Here is a 21,651-nt window from a genome sequence, read left to right on the forward strand (position 1 = left end):
TAATGGATAAAACCCTACCCTGGTGAAAGCAGCGGTAGGTCTTTTCTTGGACTTCAGCAACAGTAGGATTTCACGCGTTGTGGAGGAATGTACAGAAGATAATTGTAGATAGCCAAAGATACATCAAAAGTAGAGACTTGTGTTTTTAGTTATGACCCAGATCCAGGTAATGGACATCTAATATTTAGGTTAAAATTTCGTGGTTCCTTATAGAACTGTCCTGGGGAGCACCAAGGTACTCCTACTTCCAGTTAACCATTCCTGGCTTGACCAGACTGTCCCTGACTTGAAGCCAGCCTTTCATTTGTAGATACACTGTAGGCACATTAAAAAGTGCCTCTCCTTCGTTAAGAACAAACACTTTGTGTTGATGGGCCTCTGAGGAAGCTCTCAGACTCCTTCAAAATGGAAAAAATGATTTGACTGTAGCACCTGTGGCATGAACAAAAGCTATCTCAAACTGCAACGGTTTCAGCCTTATGTCAGGTCAAGATTGCAATGCCTCTGTAAGTTAATAAATGTTTTTCGCTTACCATAAAATTTCCTGCAAAGCTATTTGTGTTCCTGCTGAACTTTTCCATTTTGATTGGTGACCTTAATTAAGAGTTTAGGAGCACTATTGTCTTACCATTGAAATGCAAGTAGCTTTTTGTGAGTAGTTCGGAACTGGAAGTCTGAGGCAAGTAAATCAGTGCCTGTTACCTGTGGTGAATGTTGATTGTGAACCAAGCAGTTTCTTTTCCTTTCTCTGAAGTCTGCAGAACAATGATATACAGCTGGTTTGTTCGTTTTGGTTTTTTGTCTTTTTTCTTTTTTTTTTAAGTGACCATGCAGGAAGCAATAAATTAAAAAACCCCACAAAACTACACAAACATTCCTAAATCTCAGCACTGCAAAGGAGCTGATTTAAATTACGTGACTCATTTGTGAACATGTCTTCCAGGCCTTTTAAATTTAATTTATGTCTGTGGAAACCAGTTTACAGATTAAGTCTCCATACTGATCCTGGCCCAATGAGACATGTACCTGAGACTAATTTGCTGCGTTAAGCTTTCTAGCATGGTTATTTTCTGAATGCCAGTCAATTTAAAATGAGGAATTTCCAATGTGGCATAGAGAAAGAAATGGAGGCCTTTTAGGAGGATATGGTGTGTGGGTTTTTAAAGAACATCAGACAGACAGCAAAAAAAAACCAGCTTGGCATTGTAGGCAACTTTTCCCAAGATAATCTGCAATGGTTTTCTTAAGAAAATAAATTCTTTTTTAAGTAAAACTAGTAAGATAAAAATATCTCAGTATGGAAATTTATACTATTTGATCATAGGATAGTCCTTTCAGACAAATCCCAGAAGTTGGTGTTGAGCGGCCGCTGTCCTGCACAGAGGACTCTGTGCCACAGGGCTCTTTTAGAGCTGATTTCTCTTCTTCCACCCTTCAACAGGTGCTCAGTTGGGACCACTGGGATGGCTTGGATGTGGCCCATGAAATCTGTTATGTAGCTGCTGACATTCATCCCTAGGTTTCTGTATTAGCTGACCCATCTTTTTGCTATTTCTTCCTTTGGAGGTAGGTGGTTGAGAGCTGTCCCAAGTAAGAGGGAGAATACCAGCAGTAATTAAAAAGAAAAAAAAAACAAACCAAAACACAACAACAAAAAAACCTCAGAGGATGTTTGTTACTGCCTCCAATATCTTCTTATTAGATAGCTGCTCCTGGATAACAAGATAGCAGCAAACAGCAACAGTGCTTAACACTGTTTTGCTTGGTCTTTTCTACTACAAACATATCTTTTTCCAATGGTGCAGATTTTTTTTTTTTTTTTTTCCTTCAGTGGCCCACATCTTTCCTATAATGGCTTATTCATCTAAATGTAAGAAATAACATAAGTGGCACAAGTCAGGTAAATCTCTCTAGGCAACAGGTTAATAGTTTTTTGGTAAAATGAAGTACCTGAGTCAAAGGTGGAGAAGCCAGGACTTTTTCCAGGTTTTGTGGCTGCTCGAAATGAAAGTTGTATTTGTAATGGGTGATTTTGGGAAACACTGAGTACAGAAAGGAGGTAATTTTGGTTCCTAAATGAGGTTTCAAGGCAGCACAGTAACTGAGCCACAGGATTCCCACAGCATCTCCCTGGTCAGGAGACCAGAGCGGCATCCTCGTGCAAGCCTGGCGCTGGAACGGGAATGGGGCTTACGGCATGTTGCTCTTCCACATGTGGCACAATATTCCCCCTGCATTTACAGTGAACCTCTGTTTTGGCTGTTGCCTGCAGAAGGATGATATGTTCATATCTGCAGATATTGGATTTCAAAATCACGGTATGACTGTACTTTGGACTAGTAATTTTGCAGAAAGAGGGTTCATACCTTGGAAGGCATAACAATCCATGACATCTGATTTCCCATTTTCTGACTAACAAAAAAAAGACGCAAGTACATGTTGAAAGTATTAATATAATGAAGTAAAGCTTAATGCTGCCATTTAATATGGAGCTCCACCTATATTGTAACAATTGGGGATCTTGTAATCTTCTGGTTTAAATGCAATTTAAACTCTTGTGCCTAATATTGTAAAGACGTGTTATCCCCTACAGCACGGTACTGGGAGGCTAGAGGAGCAGGGTAGGGAAGGGGCGGAATATTGCTCAAAAGATAAAGATTTATTATTGAAATTAGATTTACGAACAGAGGCTCTCACATCCCCATAAGATTGGTTTTGTTACAGTTTGTGTACAGTTATGTTGGTTGACTTTTGGAGGAACTCACATGATGTGCTTATCTTTTCATATACAAACTCAGAGAATTTACAAAATGCTGAAACTGGAAATAAACAGCATTGTCATTTAGGAAATGTGCTGTATATTAGGGCACTGAGCAGCATTAAAAAGCATTTATGTAAGCACAGCTGTTTGAATCCCATTTCCATGAAAACTTCCCTATTGCCAAAATAGATATTCAAGAAAAGAATTAGGGAATTTCTTCTCAAGGGGTGAGGGGGAACCCTAAAATGTCAGAATATTAATTGGGTTTATTTGTGTAAATACCGCATCCTTTCATGAAATTGGTGGTTGGGAACATTTGTTTGATTTACTTGATCTGTGTTCCTTGGGAATTAGAATTTATATGAATTGATTAATTACTAAATCTTCATTAATTCCTGTGGATGTGCATATTAATTACATCCTCATTAATGCAAAATTAATTCATAATGATTAAATGTTCTACCAGAATGTCAGAGGAATTAATAATGATGTGCTGGTTATTTTCAAGAGTCACTAGTCTAATCATGGTGAGATGGACACTGCCATCAAGAAATAGGCTGATGGACATTAATTGTATCAAATATGAAGCATGTTTGCCTGAATTGATTAATGGTGTGTTGATCATCATTAAATGCCTTTTAAAAAACCCAACAAAACAACCAACCAACCAACCCTCTCTCCCCAAACTCACAAAATAAAACAAGGGGTGGGGGAGACGCAGTTTATCAAAACAAGGCAGGCCTAGATTAAGGCATCAACTCCACAAAGACAGTTCTGAGGAATGTGCTCCTGAAGCTGCAGAATACGCTGGTAGTTTTTATTTTAAAAAAAAGTTAATGGTTTGAAAATATGGAAACTATTGTATTTAAGGCATATCTGAGGCTGTGTAAGCCAACATAAGGCCTTCCAAAAGGGACCAATAGCCCAATTCATTGGCGTCCTGGATGCTTCTGCCTTCCAAAGAGGTGGGAATATGCAATATGGCAGGTGGTAGGACAATCTGGGTTGTGTCTAGTACTCTGCATTATTTCATGTTTCTCTGTGAACAAGGAATTTGCCTCTTTGAAAGTTGCTTGGAGTGATTATTTTGAGTCCTTATGTACACCAGTAAGATGATTCTGGTGACCTGATTATTTACAATGGGGAACTGAGAGAAAAAGGTAAGAAAGTAGTAGAAGGCTGATTAAAGAAGGAACACAAAATACATGAAAGCGGAAACAATATATTCTTTGGTAAAATTTAAAAGCCACACTATAAACACCAGAAAAGTGTATTGACTTGCTATTTTATTTTATTTTAGATTCAAAGGGAAAAGCTTTATTTAGGCAAGGATATTTTTAAGCACATGGAGAAAGATTTTGGCAAGGCTTTGATGCTAGTTTGTTTTTCTATATAAATTTAGCAAACAGTAGGGAAATCTGGACCATAATGCATTAGAAATTCAAAATAGGTGTTTATAAAATGCATTTAAATCATTTTTGTAGTGCATTAGGCTCTGACTGCTTCCCTTCCAGTCCTCTAAAACTGAGCAATGTTTACAGCCACCAGGAAAAAAAAGGAAGAGCTGCCTTAATGTCAGTAAGGTGCTGGTATTTTTAAAAATTATTTAACTACAGTGGTGAGAAAATTTTTCGTTGTTTTTCTTTTTAGCTGCGAGGGAGTGAGAACTGTATTTTCTTATTTTGGAATCCTGGAAACAAACTTTTATTTAAAAACCCATCATTTGCAGCTCACTTCTTGTAAAGAGTCTGGTGGGGATGAGGACTCCAGACTGCACTTGTCAAACTGTGCACCTGAACTAGCAAGAAGCACTGCAGCACGATTAGCAGAACTGGTAGTTTACAAAAATAAATAAATTTAGGTTAGTTCATATTTTAGGGAAGCCTCAAAAAACAAATATTGCTATCAATTGTTAATAGAGGAAAGGTGTTGTACTGTACACTAAAGTTGCATAGCGGGAAAAATTCTCAGAATAATTTGTGTTTTAAAAGCATAACGGAATTTAATCAGGCCTTGAAATTATGTATTTGAAGTTGGGTTACACTGGTGTCAGAAGAGAGCCGTAAGTAGGCTTCTACGCTCTCCACTGAGGTTTCTCCCTGTGAGGTTTTCCAGGCAGGCGAGAACTTGCTCTGCTCTTCTCCCAAGGCTTCCAGATGCAAAGCAGCTCTGAAACGAAAGCTGGGCAGGTGTATTAGTGTGGGAGTTTGACCTATGCTAATAAACCTGCTAAGAGGGTTAAAGTTGTACTGAAACATTATACGTTGTGTCCTACAGCAGGAGATGTCCATGTCTTTTTCAGGAGAGTGCTTCGAGAGAACAGATTTAACTCTAAGAATAATCTTGGTTTGACTATACTTGTCCTGTTCCCAAGAAATATGTCCAGCTTTGAAATATATCAGTTAAGTCTGTCACTTCCTTTTAGAACATAAATATATATATATATATATATATTTTCGTCAGCCTCTCCTCTATGTCCCACTACAGCTATAGGGGTCAGGTTTCCAAACTGATGAGAATAAAAATATATATATCAGATTTTCTTCTTTGATCTCTTAACCAGGACTGTTTTTGTTGCAGTCTATTAAACTCATTTTCATGTAGCAAGACAGGGAAGCTACCATTGGTCAAGTGATCACAACAGTCTTGTGTATAATTTTAGATGCTGTGGCCACTGCTTTTATTTTGAGGTAGAACATTGTGCCCCTCGTAGACCTTCATCCATAAAACTTACCACTGCCAGCTCTCCTTTGCTTAACTTAGGGCTCTGAAAAAAAGGAATTGGAAACCAGATACTCTAAATGAACGTCAGCTGACCCCAAACCATTCTGAAATAATCACTCTTGGAACATGTAAGCTTACATTACTGTAATTAAGACTGTACATTTGTCTAGCTGTGATTTCCGTAACAGCAGCGTGGTTCTGATGTTTTTTGTGTGCCCTTTGGCATCCTGGCCAAATCATTGCTCTGTGAACTGTACTGAACTTGACTTCTTAAATCCAGTGCACTGGGAGTTTGAAGAAAAGGTAGTACCTTCATGACACTGTTGGAGTCCTTAGATACCCTTAGTGGCACAAGTGCAGTTGGCCACTTGGGTTTTAGGGGTTACGGTTGCTTTTCAGGAACTCTTTTGCCAGAGCTCTTTAGTGTGAAGAAAATACAGGATTTAAGAGTTGGACATTCTTAATGAGGACTAGATTAATCATAATTATCTTACAACTCAGAGACCTCAGGGAATGACATTCTGCACACAAGTGTTGTGTGTTTGGTTTGATTGCCAAACTCAAACTGAGGTCTGAGTAGGTTTTTTCTCTACTTTTAAGCTGAAATTCCTCACAGGTCATCCTTAAAACATCCTGCTACTGGCATCAGAGGATCTCCTGCAATTTTCCAAAAGATAACTTGAGTTTTGCACATAATAGTGTTAACCTGAGAAGGAAACAAAGTTTGTGACTGATAGCTAGAGATGAGTGAACAGCTCTTTTAATTATTCTCATTGGTTTAGAAACCTGACCTCTAGAGCTGTAGAGCAGCATAGAGGGGAGGGTGAAGAACAGAGTCTTTATTGCTCAAGAATTGAAAGAGAAATCCACCTTCCCTGTCATCAGGTATTTGCAAAGAAACTCCTTTTCCACAAGCAGAGTTCCTGTATTTTGGTCTAAGAAACTGAAGCTCATAAACATGCAATATGGAGCAAATATCTGGTTGCTAGCTACTGCTGCTCAAACCAAACGGAGAGCATGCTGTTGCATGAGGCTTTGATAGGGCCTTACTGTGGACATAGCTGATGAGAGAGCATCTTCTGCCTTTGGCCTGGTGAATGCGTAGGCATGGGTTTCTGAGAAGCCCTTGGGCTGCTTTCTGGATCTACTCCTGAAAACAATGCGTTACAAATAGCTTTCAGTTGCTGTACTGAGCATCATCTGGGCAATGCTGAGCAACTCCCACTGTCGCCTGTCATTAAAAGGACTGAGGGGCATTCACCATCTCCAAAGGATCAAGCTCTTTGAGTGTTTGGATCAAGTTCAGCAAGCTTAATGCTCATAAAGGAGCACCATTCCAATCAATAGGACTCTGACATGAGTTAGATAAGGAGGAATTAATCCTCTGTGGTTCACTTTCTTTATCTACAACAATGGATAATGGCTGTATCTCCTTGGTCCCTCATGTCTAAGAGTGCTTTGAGATCCTTATCCTAAATGCATGGAGTGCAATGCCAGGAGTAACCATTAGATTATCTCCTATGACCTTTCTTGTATCACACACAATTACATTACCCATGTAATGCAGCTCAAGAGCACTGGGATAAAACATAATTCACATTTGGCTAAAGCTTATTTTCCAAAAAAGCATCAAGTCTTGAAGATGTTAAGGGGCAGAGAAGCCACTGTCTCCTCTGGTTGCTTGGCTCCAGTGGTTAATCACTGTCACAGCTGAATTTGTCTTAATCTTCCAACTGTTGGCTTTCTGTGTGCCTTTTTTCAGTAGACTAAAGACTTCTTTGGCACCAAGCATTTTCTAATGGTGAAGTACTCTCATACTGTAATCCCATCACCTTTTCAGCCATCTTTTGAGAGACAAATCATGCCCCCTCACTGCATGGCCTCCTCCCGCGCCCCCCTCCCCCCCCCCACCCCCCCGCCCCCCCTTCTATTTCTTAAGCCACTCCACCCAAAGAAAAAGCCAAATGGTTGTGATGTTTCTCGGTACCTGGTCCAGCTGTCCAAGATTGGTTTTAAAATATGGGCAGCCAAAGGGTAGGTAGTGTTCCAGTCTGTCTCACCAGCCTGTGTACAACAATAAGATCATCTCCCCACTTTGATACTTGTCTATTTTTGCAGTCCAAGGCTGCTGTTTTCTCTAGGATTGCCCTGGGGGTTCATGCTGAATTACTTGTCTGCTTCTAGCTTTTTGCTCCTTCAGGGTTACAACTTTCCAGGAAATGGGATGTCCTCTTGGGGTTCTTATATAGCTTTTTTTTGTTTAAAGTCCAAGCATATTCCCACTGGGATATTTGCACATGCAGTTGTTTTTCTTTAAGATACAAAGCATTAAAATATGTTTCAAATCATCATCAGATATCACTGTGCAAGCACTTCGGTTTGTGTTTTCCACATATGGCAAATGTTTGTAAAAGGATAAGGTCAAAAATGATTTGGAAAAAAAAAAAAAATGCTACTATCTTTACTAGCACAATGTATTCTCCATATCTAGAGTTGGAAAGTGCAGAGAAAACTTACTTTTTTTTTTTTCCTCTCTAGAACAAGAAATAAGCTTACTGAATCACATAGTGTCTCTCAGGATTGCAACTCAACTGTATATGTAAACAACTGTCTGATAGCATACAAATATATATAACCTGCATATCAGGACACTGATAAATTGAATCAATATTCCTAATCTGAATAAATGGTATGAATCTTTCTTTTCCCTGTAAATCTGGCTGTACAATCCCTTGTTCATGCACTCCAAGTCAGAAGAGGGAAAGGTACAAGATTTCTCAGTGCCATAAATAAAATACAGTGGTTGAAAACCAAAGTGAAGCTGTGTAAGACAGTAGGCTGGAAAATCAACAGGGGCTAGAAATGGAAAGTAAGATTAAAGGTAACACTTAGCCACAAGACTATCCTTAGCAGCTTTAGAATAGCATGCAGTTAAATATACACATACGCGCGCGCGCAAAGCTTACTTTGCAAAGTGTCTTGCTCTCACTTTTAACAGCAGATGATTGCTATTTACTGTAGGGTAGCGAACCACAGGAAGGTGGCCTTTTTTAGCCCTCTTGCCCTGGAAAAGCACTGTCTGAAGGCAACTCTATATTGAGTCTCCTTCCTTCCTTCCCAACCCCAGCTCCCCACCCCCTGCAGCTGTGGCCGTTTTTCCTGACTGTCCATCTGAGCATCTGCAATTCAGAGAACTGAGGATTATTCCCAGCTATGGCGTGTTTTCTGTTGGCGATGCTGAGTCTTTGCGTTTTGTACAAAAGCCAGGGAGAGCGGTGATGCAAACCTGCCTCACCTGGGCTGCCAGAAGTACAAGAACTTTGATTTGCAATGGGAACCTCCCTGCCCTCAGCCCCTTGGTAGAAGAAAATGAATGATCAAGCAATTTGCAACCTCAGAAAGTTTAGGATATCATGAATACCTTCAGCCAGTTTCTGACTGCACAAGTGGTAGTTGCTTGATGAGATGAGTTATGTTATTTCAGTGCTGCAGAGCAGAATTACCAATAGGTTTTGACACTTGCTATAACTATGTTTTATGTGAAGGGAGACATAAATCTTGTGTATGGGCATCCTCTGCATACGGAAACATGGACAATGAGGTGCTGAGATCAGTAGTGCAGGCCAAGATCCCTTTTATCCTGAAGAGAATGACTTTGGAATTAATTTGAAAGTGAAGGAAACAAAAGATGTGACTGAAGAAGAGCTGCTTTGCTAGAGCAGCCATTCAAACATGTACTTTATATTTGGCTGGGGAAACGTGATTGCAGACTGTATATTCAAGGTGGCTTAGCTATGCTGGTTCACTTTGCTTGTCCTGGTGATTTTTGGCTATGATGTTCCGCTTTGCATTTGCGGCAGGCTAGTGATATAAGTCAGTAGCAGCAATAAGTTGTTAAATTGTGGTTGCTGTTAATAATGATCCTGTGCTCTTTCAGAGGGTTGTAAATCAGCTTAGATTGTGGTCTTTTTTTAACCTCTTCAGCTAGATAGCTATTCCATCTCTAGCACTGTAACGTTAACTGCGAGCTAACAAATGAACTATTATTTCAAGGCGTTTTTGTTAATATCGTTGGAGTGCTGTGTGTTTCCTAGTCTGGCCAAAGCAATTTGTTCCTAAAAATTCTTATTTAAAGATGAAGCAAAAAGATGCTGATCAAAGCTGGATAAAATTTCTTTCGCAATCAGTGAATCTGGTGAAGGATATATTTTTTGGTCTATTGAAACTGTCTATGGATTCGAGTTGAATTCAGTTAATCTTTGGAGTCCTAAAATGGAAGATTACTTTAGGGAGTTGGAGCTTTTCATTTTGAAACAAGAAAACTGAGTTAAAAAAGAAGGGAAGCTGCAAGAAGAACAATCTCAATGTCCTCCTTAGTGCTGAGTGAGCTGCTTTAGTCAAAACACTGGTAACCCTGATCTCCCTAATTCGGCCACAGTTTTTATTCCAGCCACTGGACTTTAACAAAAACTTATTAGACTGAACTTCTCAGTGGATTTGCATGAATACACACAATCCCCTAGCGAGGGATGAGAGCAGGTGTTTGGAAAGGCAGAGTAGGGAACTAAACAGCAGGTCTGTGGGTATCTCACCAGGCTGAACATTAACTGATCTGGGGTGGTCTTTCTCTTCCTATCCTTTGAAGACCTCATAAGTTTTGCTTTCATTCTGGTGTCCAAACAGAAAATACCTGAAGCCATTAAAATTTTTCGAGGTGGAAAGACAGTCTTCCCAGCCAGCTATAGTTAAGAGTTGAATTTTGGCAGAGGGGCTGGATTTGCTCTCTGTGGTCACTGGCTGGCGTTTTCCTCAGTGTAGATGAGACCCTGAAATGCTGCATTTCATGTCAAGAGATGGAGCACTGTTCAGAGAGTGCCTCTCCGTGCTGGTGAGAACGCAGGATAGCCCTGAAGCAGGTACGTTCAACTTGCAGAGGTCCTTGGAGAGCAGAGACTCTGACCTGCAGCCCTTCAAAACTCTGTGCGGCAGAGCTCAGTATGCACCGACCCACGCAGTTAGATATGTTCAGTGCAGGAGGGGGGCTGTTGCAGCCTGCTACTATGGCCAGGCTACTCACACTACCTGACATCGCTAATTTAAAAATAGCTTGATGTGTCTCCATTGATTTCAATCACAGTAGTGACTTTCTTTCCATGGACGCAGCGACCTGTAGATAAACTAATTGATTACCCATATTTTTTATTGGTATGCATCACTTCTTACCTTTTCTTGCTCTTCTTCTTTAAGAAGAATTTAAATCTTCAAGGACATGTAAAACCCATATATATTTGTGAGTTAAATAAGAAGAGAATTTCCAAACCTTGGATTTGGATTTTATATTAGCTAATGCAGAAATCGTGTGGAACCGACCAGTGCTCCAGGTTTGAGCTTCTAAATGTATATGGAAGCTTGAGGCTAATGCTGAGGAAGCCCTATAGCTTAAAAAACACTCCCTCATGGATCACATCCCCTATTTCAGTGTTTGTGGGATTCAGCCATCTTATTAAGGTTTTCATGTTTGATCACTGGATTTTCCATCATTAGAACCAAGAATTTTTTCATAAATTAATTCTGAGCAAATTGGCAGTGTCTATCTCACCTCATTCTTTGCAATAGTGCAGGGAGTGTTACAGCTTCATTTTGTCCCATAATGAGGGGGTTTGATGGGAAAATGCCAGGTCTGATTTTAACAGGATTTTATGCAGGTGTATTCCTAGAGTTGATTTTATTTTATTGGCTCTCATCCTCTGTATCTCTCCCGAGCTTTAGCTGGACTTTAGCCACTGAATTTTATTAGCTTCAAAAATTCATAGCTGTGCAGCTCACTGGCAAGGAACAGAAGTTATTGCAATGGCTTTAATAGGAGTGTATTTTTTCATCCTTAGTTTTATGTAGGCTTCATTTATAGTTTCTTTTAAAATGCCATTCTTAAAACATGAACAGGTCTGATTATTCTGCTAAGAACTGGATACACTGGAGATACATGTCGATGATTGGTATTATATTGTATTTAACACGCTGAGAAATATTAACAATTTGAGGATTTGAAACCAAAGCTATTGTGAATCCTGTCCAGCAGTATTTTTAGGTAAAATGTTATCCATAACTAAAAGGGAATGATCTCATTACATTTCTCAAAGATCCAAGCAAATGAGCTTTGTTTGGTTTTTTTAAGCAGAAAAGTGATGGGAGGGAGAGAACAAGTGGCATTTGTTCATTGCTATGGTGTTCTTTGACTAATAAACAGTTTGATGTCAGCAGTATGGTCCCCTGAGGGTTCCCATGAGCACAGGTGGGGAATATCTGAGAGGTGCGGCATGGCAGGTTCTTCAAGGTATTAGGGAAATCCTGGGAAATAGGTGTCTAAATCCTCCCTCCAGCAGTGAGCTCCTAATACTGAGTGGAGCTGAGCAAACCCAGACCATTCTCAGCGACAGAATCTAGTGGTACCACCCAGCTGGACTTTTGCATCCTGTGAGAGGGGACATTGGAGGGAGGCCTCTGGCGAGCTGCTGGAAAGGGCAGGGGCTGGAGACCAAGCAGCTGCTGCCTGTTTGCAGGTGGATGCTGCTCTTAGGTGACAGCACCACCACCTCTTCAGTACTCCGCATCACCCCAGCCAGTACTGGCAAAGAAGAATAATGTTGCATTGACACCTGATTAAGCTCCGTGTGGAAGTGGTTTGGTTTTGCCATTGCTGGTGTTACGAAGTCCCAGTGGCCCTCTGCTGAGTATGGCAGGCCACTGGGACTCCTGGGTTGCACTTTGTTCCCCCTTTCGAGGCATGCTTCTTAGCTCAGGCACAGCACCACACAGGGCCAATCTCCACTGTGCCTTTGCTCATCTGAAACCCAGAGCACTGGGGAGTATGGTAAAGAGAATGCATTCTTTAATTTTTCGAGGCTTTTTAGCTCTGGCTGATCATACAGTGGGAGGGACTTGGGATGGTTCCAGCAAAGCCACTGTCTCCAGTGGTCCCAGTAACAATAAAACAGTACTGTGCAAGACCTGTTTGGATCTTACAAAACCAGACGAGGTCTGACAGGGTTTGCTAGCCCTGTTTCTGTGCTGTGCCCTGCTTCTCTTGGTCATGGAAGTGCACATACTGTGCTGCACCGGAGCTGATACATCTCGCTGAAGCTAAGCTGCCTCTGCATTTAGCCATAATATGTGTATCTGCAGCTGCATCATGGCTGATGTACAACTTGGATAAAATGGCTTGAGGCAGCTGAGAGCAGACTGCTGAGACTCAGATGCACTTTTCATGCTATTTCACTTCCATAACATAATGTGAGGAATGCAAGGAATGCAGAGAGATGACAGCTTAGAAAAGCTAGTTTGGCTTTCAGGCACCTGTAGCGTGAGGGAGCTATATAGCACAGCTTTTCAAATACTAGTTGGACACCTGGCCTTCTGTCTCTGTCTTTACAAGACTGAGGTTGTGTGTGTGTGACAGACAACAGGGCAGTTCTCCGCTGCTTGCTTTCAGCAGCAGCAGAGCTGACAAAAGTGAATGGCAGCGGTCTTGCTCCTTGGATGCTGTCACCTTTTTCATTAGACCCCGATTTCACAACGTACCAGCACCAGGAGCTGAGGCACTTGAAAAGAATTCCTGACTCCCTGCCCTGTGCACTGGTTCCCACCCTCACCCCATGATTCCCTGTCCCCTCAGTTTGCTGAGGGTGGCTGTTTGTGAGGATGAATAATAAACAGTATCTGTCAACTGGCTTTAAAACAGTCCTCTTAAAAATAAATAAATAAAAATTCCTTCTCTGCTGGGGATTGAAAAAAGTGCAATTATGTCTGTGTTACTGCCTAAGAAAATACATGTGAAATCTCATTCTTAATTAAGCAAATGCTATGATTAAAGCAAATGCTGAGACAGGCAAACAGACAGTTCCTACGTTTTCTGATGTATTGAAAAAAAAAAAAAAGGTTTTGGGTTGTTTTTTTTTTTTTTCAGCATTGCTTGAGAAATCCATCAGCAAAAGACGAGACAGTGAAGCTGTACAGAAGGCCAAGATCCTTTATGCATCCTGCATGAATGAGAGTAAGTGGCCTGATTTGAGGGGGAGGTATATGTGTTACTTGTGTTTATAAAGGCAGGCTTTTTTGCTCTCTGCTGAGCTCTGTGAAGCTTTGTGCAGAAACACAGGTTTTGCTGATTTGGATTCAACTGAATGTGGGGTGTCTTCTACACATTTCTGAAGTCAGCTATTGAGACTGAGGTACACCAAGGCACGCTCTGCTTGTCAGGGAACTGTGAAGGGATATTTATCTGTGCAAAAGGATGCCAAAACCATGCCTTGGGGGTGTGGGGGTAGTGCCTGGTAAATCAGAGGAGACCTCTGATGAAATTTTCATACTGACATTTTCAAGACCCTGTTGCTCAGCACCTTCTACCTTTCTCTAAATACATTTAATCAAAACACTTCCACAGGGCTGGGCATAGGCAGCCATGGCCTCTTTAGCTTCGAGTTATCTGGATGTCAAGCAAGTTTGACTGATGAGCCCTATAGCCACGTTTGTGGAGTGCTTTTCCTGAGCTTGTAAATGTTGCTGTAAAATGATGTACACTAGGTTGGGACACATCACTACCTTGAAAGATGAGCTGGGAGAGAGTAGACTTTGTCCTTCAAAGTGTACTTTGTCCTTTTGTCTCTTTCAGGCTTTATTTCCTGAGCAGTTTTCTTCCAGCACAGCCTGAGCCTGATTCTCAGCAATTGAGACAGCCTGCCCCGCAGCCTCGGTGCCGAGATGCTGACCCATCTAACTTTGATTATGTACAATAACCCCCTCTCAGAACCAGTGAAGTTTCTATGCTAGTTCCTAAGTGAGGAATATTTTTGTTTGTTTGTTTGTTTGTTTTAATTGCCTTAATTCCAGCCCTTTGCCTTTTCTGAAAGGAACTGATTTGCCTCTCTTATTCTTGACTCAGATAAACTGGGTTGGACTCCCGCGCTTCTATGCTCACAGGCAGAGCAGAGGCTTTGGGTTTCATCTATTGTGTTTTGTCTTGCCTAGGGATTGATCAACGCCAATAAATCTTTGTGTCTCATGTGGCTGCTGCTGGATTTGAATTGTCTGGAATGTAATTGTTGTCACACTTTGACATTTCAGATAAAATTGAAAAAGCTGACGTGAAACCCCTGTTAAGTATACTGAGGCATTCGCCTTTCCGCTGGCCTGTGCTGGAATCCAACATTGGAGCTGAAGGGCTGTGGTCAGAAAGGAAGTTTAGCTTAGTCCAAACCTTGGCAACCCTTCGTGGTCAATACAGTAACTCTGTCTTCATCCGTTTATATGTGGCTGCTGATGATAAAATCTCCAATCGGTATATCCTGAAGGTAAAATATAGCATATCTAATAGCTTACTTTGCATAGTATTTTGTGGTCTCTCATTTAAAAACATGTTTACATGCCAAATGTTTACACTTGATTATTGTTGCTATTATCTACTGACTTACAGATGTACATAAGTGCCAATTTATGGGAGTGTAGAAGCCACTAGGAACAGGAGGTTATTGAAAAATATTTCTGTGCAGGATATTTTCCCTTTCCAAATGGCAAAAAAAGGTAAAACATGTTCCCAGTGGACCAATGTCCAGGGTCTGTGTGCATGAAATAGAGGTGGATATCCAGTCCTGCGGGTGTCCTGAGTACTGCTTATGACTCATCAGTTGCATAAAGAATGTTTTTTGTCTGTGAAGATGAAGAATGGTACATCAGTAGCAGATATTTTGAACTTAAGCTATTTTTCTTGAGGTGGAAACACTTTTTTTTTTTGTGCTTATACAGCACCTTACAACACAGATGTATTCCAAACACTTCTAAATTTGAAATACAGAATTTACCTTTTTACTGAAATGCTATTGCTTTTGGACCTAAAGCATTACTAGTTTGTTACCAGTGCATGGCATTACACAACAGTGTAGATTAGCGAGAAAAAGACCCAAGAAACGTTGCCTCACTGTAGTCTGACAAAACTCCAGAGAGAATTGTAACTATTACTGTGAGACGTCACCGTGGCAAGAGTGAGTGCCTGGGCCAAATGCATTGTTGTTGTTGTTTAAGAAGTAGAGATGAGCAGCCAGAGTAGACCAGCCCTCCACTGCTACAAGAAAATAGTTTATGAAGGCAAGAGAGAAGGGACAAAGAAGGAATTTATGATGCCGTTCGTCACAGCAAAATAGGATTTATGATCCTTACGTTGCTAGCACCTTGGCTAGCTGTAGGAACATAGCCAAGAATACATTGTATTTGGGGATCAAACAACAGTTAACTGTGGTGGTACTGGCGTGGATGTTGATTCTGAGTCACTTCTTTAAAATGTCTTTTGACTGAGGCATTTAACTGGTATAAAACTGAAGGGTAACTTTTCCCCATCTCTAGGACATTTTCCTAAATAGTTAAGTCAACAGCAGATCAACAGTTCGCTGTATTAAAGATGTCATTCTGCTAAGATGCTGTTCACATCCTGTCAGGCTTACTTTGGCTGGAGATTTGTTTAAAAGAACTGAAACAGTAGAGTCAGGAGAGAAATTTAGGTATCTCCTGTCATAATATTTCAGTCCAAGTCACCTGTCAGCGAAGGCCTGGGCAGTTATATCCTTATTGCTGGTCTCTTGGAAATGAATTATACCTAGCAGTATCTTCACCCAGTATGCTTAGTGGCACCTAAGAATTAGGTATCTAAATAAGTGAAGCACTACATGCTATGAATAACATACTATTCTGTAGGGTATTCTGTTGTTGTTAATTTGATTAAGAACTTGATCTGCAGAATGCATCAGCTAGTATTCTATTTTGTCTGTGTTTTAACAAATTCCCAGGGGTGCAGATATACCACAGAGTATTTCAATCTGCTTGTGAAAACAGCTCTATTGCAAAATTCTTTCTGTTCAGCATTGCAAAATCATGAATGGAACAGAAAAAAGTAGAAACTCCAAATAAAACTTTGTTCAGCATTCAACATGATTTTTTTTTTCTTGAGGGCTGAAGAAGTTGGTTAACTTTTTTGTTTATTTCTCATATTTTTGCCTTCTTGGTTTCAATGGGTTGTCAAATCTAACTCTTAAGCCAGGAAAATTTGGATGAACGTTTCATGTAACAGTCACATAATTGAAATAGACCAAATAATCTGAAGTTAACTATTACCAGGACACACATATGCAAAACATAAGAGTATGTTCTTTTTGCTTCAATATGCTGAAAAAAGAAGGTGATACTGTTTTTTAAAGAATCAGAGTTGCTGATCAGTAGTTGCAGCTACTCTGTTTTTAGTGGATGATTTGTTTTATTTGTTTATGGTATATTTTAAGGGTTGAGAACATCAGCCAGTAGAGGAAAAGATGACATTTATGCATTCATTTTAGATTCTAAGTGGTATTTATTTAGGTCACTTTTATAAATGTAGAAAATGTGAAATATAAATGGTGTAGGATTTAGATTAAAAAAGACTTATGTGAAATCGTATGAATAAATACAGTCTCTCTTCACTAGACTTATCTTTCAAAAACAAATACACCATCAAAATAATAATTTTAGAACATCAGAACTGTTGTTTCTGCTCCAATCAGTCTCTTATTCAGAGTTTAGAAGCTGGCTGGATTATGTTTTCAGCTTCAGCTTCGATACCCTAACCTAACCTCATTATGTTGAAGTGTTTTGGGAAATCTCAGTTTCCAGTAGTAATTTTAAGGTATATGCTGCACTGTGAGTTTTGCCTGGTTAGGAACTCGAAGCAATATGCAAATACTCCCATGTAGTCATTTCACTCAACAGACTAAATGCAGATCTCAATGAACTTTCAGGATTGGTTTAGAAATTACCTTGAGGAGCTTATTCCAATATTAGGGTGACTGTAGACCAACAAATTTGATCTATGTTTAGATCAAAATGATAAGTGAAAGTCAAAGATTCCCTTGGAACTACCAGACATCTCTAGCTAATGTACTGGAGGCATAACAATTTCCCATGCGTGCATGCAATCGTTTCTGTAGCTGGTACTCAGCTGTTTCAGTACCTCTGTTCAAAAAGCCAAGTACAGCACTCAGTGAAGCTCAAAAGCATAACCCCAGTTTCAGTCAAAGAAGAGTAACGATGCTTTCTGGATACACAGCTGCTAACATGCTCCAGCACCTAGTGGGCCTTTGGTCCATATACTAGGTTAGTGTTTGTCTCAAGCTGACTCTTGTGCCCCAGAATATGTATAGGATGAATGGTCATCAGCACCGGCTGTTTGATCCTGTAGACCCAGTCCTCTTGCATTACCTTCTCGCTAATGGAGCCATAAACACATAAATCCCATAGGTGATTCTTTGCTGTAGTAGGTGGCTCAGATATTGCAGGGAGCATCTAAGGCTCCCCAGATCACAGTAATGTGATTTAGGTAATGTCTGTCAGTACAGTACAGCATTTTTCTGTTGTTTTGAAATCCTGTGGAACTCAGGCTGGTGCAGTGTATTATGCGTTAGATACTTAGGCATATCTATCATAATTGCCAGAAAAATGTGGACTTTTCCAAGGTTGCTAATAGGGCTACCTTTGAATTCTGATGAATTTACCTATTAAATGCTGCTTCTTGTTATTTTTAACAGCTCGACCAAGCAAGCCTCTCTCTTGCATCTCGAGAAGATTATCTGGAAAACACCACAGAAGCCAAATCTGTAAGTATTATTAACTGGAAATCAGAGTAACCATTTTTCCCTCAGTTTTTTTTCATTGTTGCTTTTGTTTTGTTGAGCTCCGAACTGAGAAGGAGTTCTGGTTTGTTTGGATTTGGATTTTCCAGGATATCTTCTATCAGAAAACACCACCACTACAAGCACCACTACCACATTCTTGCAAAGTTTCTCAAATGAAGATTTTTGTAAGATTTAGGGTGACCCCTGCTTTTCTTCCCCCTTGGAAGGAGCCTCTGGAGTTCATCTTGTCTAACCCCTCTTCTCAAGCAGGGTTGACCTCTGGAGTATACTACTAGTGACTGGCCTCCAACTGGACTTTGCACTGCTGATCACCACCCTCTGGACGTGGTCACTCAGCTCATTTTCAATCCCCCTCACTGTGCACTTCTCTAACCTGTACTTTTTCACTTGGTGAACAACCACAACTGCTCTCCCCTCATCCACCAAGATTTTAATGTGATTGTAGAAGGTTATCAGGCTGTATGGTTAAGTATGAAATCCCCCTCGTAAATCCATGCTCACTACTCCTGATCACCTTGTTCTTCATGTGTTTGGAAATAATTTCCGGGAGGATTTTCTCCATCACCTTTCCAGGGACTGATATGAGGCTGACCAGCTTGTAGTTCCCTGGATTTTCCGTCTTGCATTCCTTGAAGATAGGGGCGATACTTGGTCTCTTCCAGCCTTTTGGAACCTCTCCCAATAGCTATGACCTTCCAGATATTATCCAGAGTGGACTTGCAATGGTATCAGCCAACTCCCTCAGCACTCATCAGTGAAACCTATCAGACTCCTTGGATTTACTTATGTCCACTTTGCTCCCTAATCTGGTCCTCTTCCACTGAGGCCCTCCTTGCTCCAGCCTTCCCCTCTGGTCTCAGGGGCCTGGGATTCCTGAAGGCCAGTCTTACCAGTAAATACTGGAGCAAAGGTGGCATTGAGTGTCTTGGCCTTTTCAGTGTCATTTGTCACCCTGCTCCATTTAGCAGCAGATCCATGTTCTCCCTAGTCTTCCTTTTGCTGTTGTGTACTTGTAGACTCTTCTCGTTCATTTTCACATCCCTTGCCAGATTAAAATTCAGATTGGCCTTGGCTTTCCTAACCATACCCCTGCAAGATTTGTCAGCAGCTCTATACTCCTGGGCCATCTGCCTGTTCTTCCACCTCTTATAGACTTCCTTCTTATGTTTGAGTTTAGTTAAGAGCTCCTTGTACACCCATGAAGGCCTCCTACCACCTTCGCTTGATTTTCTACTTGACAGAATGGACCTTTTTTGAGTTTGGAGGAGCTCAGGTAGAGCTTCATGCATTCACACTGGTCTCTCACATAAAGGACAACTCTTCCTCCTCACCTTCCCAGCCTGTCCTTCCTAAAAATCCTGTATCCATCCACTGTAGCATGCCAGTTGTGCAAGTTATCCCACTATGTTTCCATGATCCCAGTGAGGTCATAGCCCTGTAACTCCACACAGACTTCTGACTCCTCCTGTTTGGTCCCCATGCTGTGTGCATTAGTGTAAAAGCATTTCCAATGGACAGTCATGCTGATTCTTCAGCTTTCCTTATAAGGCTGTCCTGCAGGCACTTCTTTCTTTACATATGTCATGGTTTAACCCCAGTTGGCAACTAAGCACCACATGGCCACTTGCTCACCCTCCCCCTCCCCCAGTGGGATGGGGGAGAGAATCGGAAAAAAAAGTAAAACCTGTGGGTTGAGATAAAGACAGTTGAATGGGACAGCAGAGGAAGAAAAAAGTAATAATGATAAAAGAATACACAAAGCAAGTGATGCACAATGCAATTGCTCACCACCCACTGACCGATGCCCAGCCCATCCCTGAGCAGCAATTGCTGCCCCCAGCCAACTCCCCCGGTTCATATACTGAGCATGGCATCCTATGGTATGGCATAGCCCTGTGGCCAGTCTGGGTCAGCCACCCTGGCTGTGCCCCCTCCCAGCTTCTTGTGCACCTGGCAGGGCATGGGAAGCTGAAAAGTCCTTGACTAGTGTAAGCGCTACTTAGCAACAACTAAAACAGTGTGTTATCAACTATTCTCATGCTAAATCCAAAACACAGCACTATACCAGCTACTAGGAAGAAAATTAAGCCTATCCCAGCCGAAAACAGGAAAACATACCTACCCTCAAAGGGGTTCCATTTCAGCTCAGTTTTGTTGATTGTTATGTCCCCTCTTTTCCCATCAGCCTGGGCCCTTGGCTTGCTTACCCTGTCTGCACCTGCCTTAGTTGGTTTTTGAGGAATCACTCCCTCCCCCATTGTTTCTAGTTTAAAGTTCTCCTTACCACATTGGCCAGCCTGTTGGCAAAGATACTTTTGCCCTGTTTAGTCAAATGGATCCTGTCTCTTCCAAGCAGCTGTGAATTCTCAAAGAGGGTCCCATGATCATTGAAACCAAATCTCTGCTGCTGATGCCAGCTGCCCAACCAGATGTTAACCTGCAAGATCTGTCATGTCCTCCTCAGGCCCTTGCCCCTCTCCAGCAGAATCAAGGAGACCACCACCTGGGCCCCATGCCCTTGACCTCTGTCCCCATAGCCCTGTAGTCATACTTGATACCTCCCAGGTTACCCCTGGCAATAGCATTGGTGCCCACCAGGAAGAGCAGCAGGGAATTGTAGTCAGAGGGCTGGATAAACCTTGGTAGCCTCTTCACAACATCCTGAATGCGAGACCCCGAGCAAAGAGCAAACCTCCCTAGGTGACAAATCAGGTTGGCAGCTGGGGGCCTCCATCCCCTACAGCAGTGAGTCTCTTACACTGTCACTTGCTTCTTTCTTCTGGTGGTCCTGAGGGGCTCAGGCTCAGCCACAGCACTCCAACTGATAGCGCTCCTGTGTCCTCATCAGCCACAGGAGCGGTGGACTTCCAGCCTTCGTTGTGATGGGAGTTTCCACTTTCCAGCGTCATAGGCACAGGCTCCTCCTGCTCTTCTGCTGCAGCTGAAGGTCCAGGCTTTTGAAGCTGCAGGGTCTTGGGGGAGGTCTGGTTGATCTTTCTCATCTTCTCTGAGGCTGTGTGATCTGTCCTCTCACAGCTTTTTTGCTCGGTAACACAGCTCCTCAGCAGCTGCACACCTCCTGCATGCTAAAAGACCATGTGCCCCAGCCTTAGCGAGAGGCCTCAGGCGCTCCCTGCAGCCTGAGACTGGCAGAGCTGCATCCTTCCTTGTGAAGCACCATCTGGGTCCAAAAATCCAATAGCAAAGAGACAGTTACACCAGCGGTGCCCAGGGATCGTGTCCTGCGGCGCGTAACCACCATATCTGAGGATGGGTACGCCAGACAAAGTTTGCTGGCCTTTTTTTTGTGAACTGCTGCATCTGTTAACAGCCTCTGGGAGCTGTGCTCTGGGCCTGGCTCTTAGGTAGGCCTCTCTCTGGCAAGGCCTTGAAGGGTGCTCAACCCTCCCTGATCAGGAGTCAGCCAGAAGAAAGGCTGTGGGCACCCTTTGATCAAGC

At 41.7% G+C, this 21,651-nt stretch overlaps 1 protein-coding gene across 1 annotated transcript in view; it reads left to right on the forward strand.

Annotated features, from left to right (window-relative positions):
• Positions 1 to 21,651, forward strand: part of PHEX (phosphate regulating endopeptidase X-linked) — a gene marked incomplete at both ends in the record, with an annotated part of 109,780 nt that overhangs the window by 9,705 nt on the left and 78,424 nt on the right. The window contains 3 exons of the mRNA XM_082337844.1: positions 13,449 to 13,535; positions 14,606 to 14,832; positions 18,085 to 18,153. Of these exons, the coding sequence (XP_082193970.1) occupies positions 13,449 to 13,535; positions 14,606 to 14,832; positions 18,085 to 18,153 (383 nt within the window). The remainder of the gene's footprint in view (positions 1 to 13,448; positions 13,536 to 14,605; positions 14,833 to 18,084; positions 18,154 to 21,651) is intronic.

This window comes from Platalea leucorodia, assembly GCF_965183815.1.
Source record: "Platalea leucorodia genome assembly, chromosome: 2".
NCBI classification, from domain to species: domain Eukaryota; kingdom Metazoa; phylum Chordata; class Aves; order Pelecaniformes; family Threskiornithidae; genus Platalea; species Platalea leucorodia.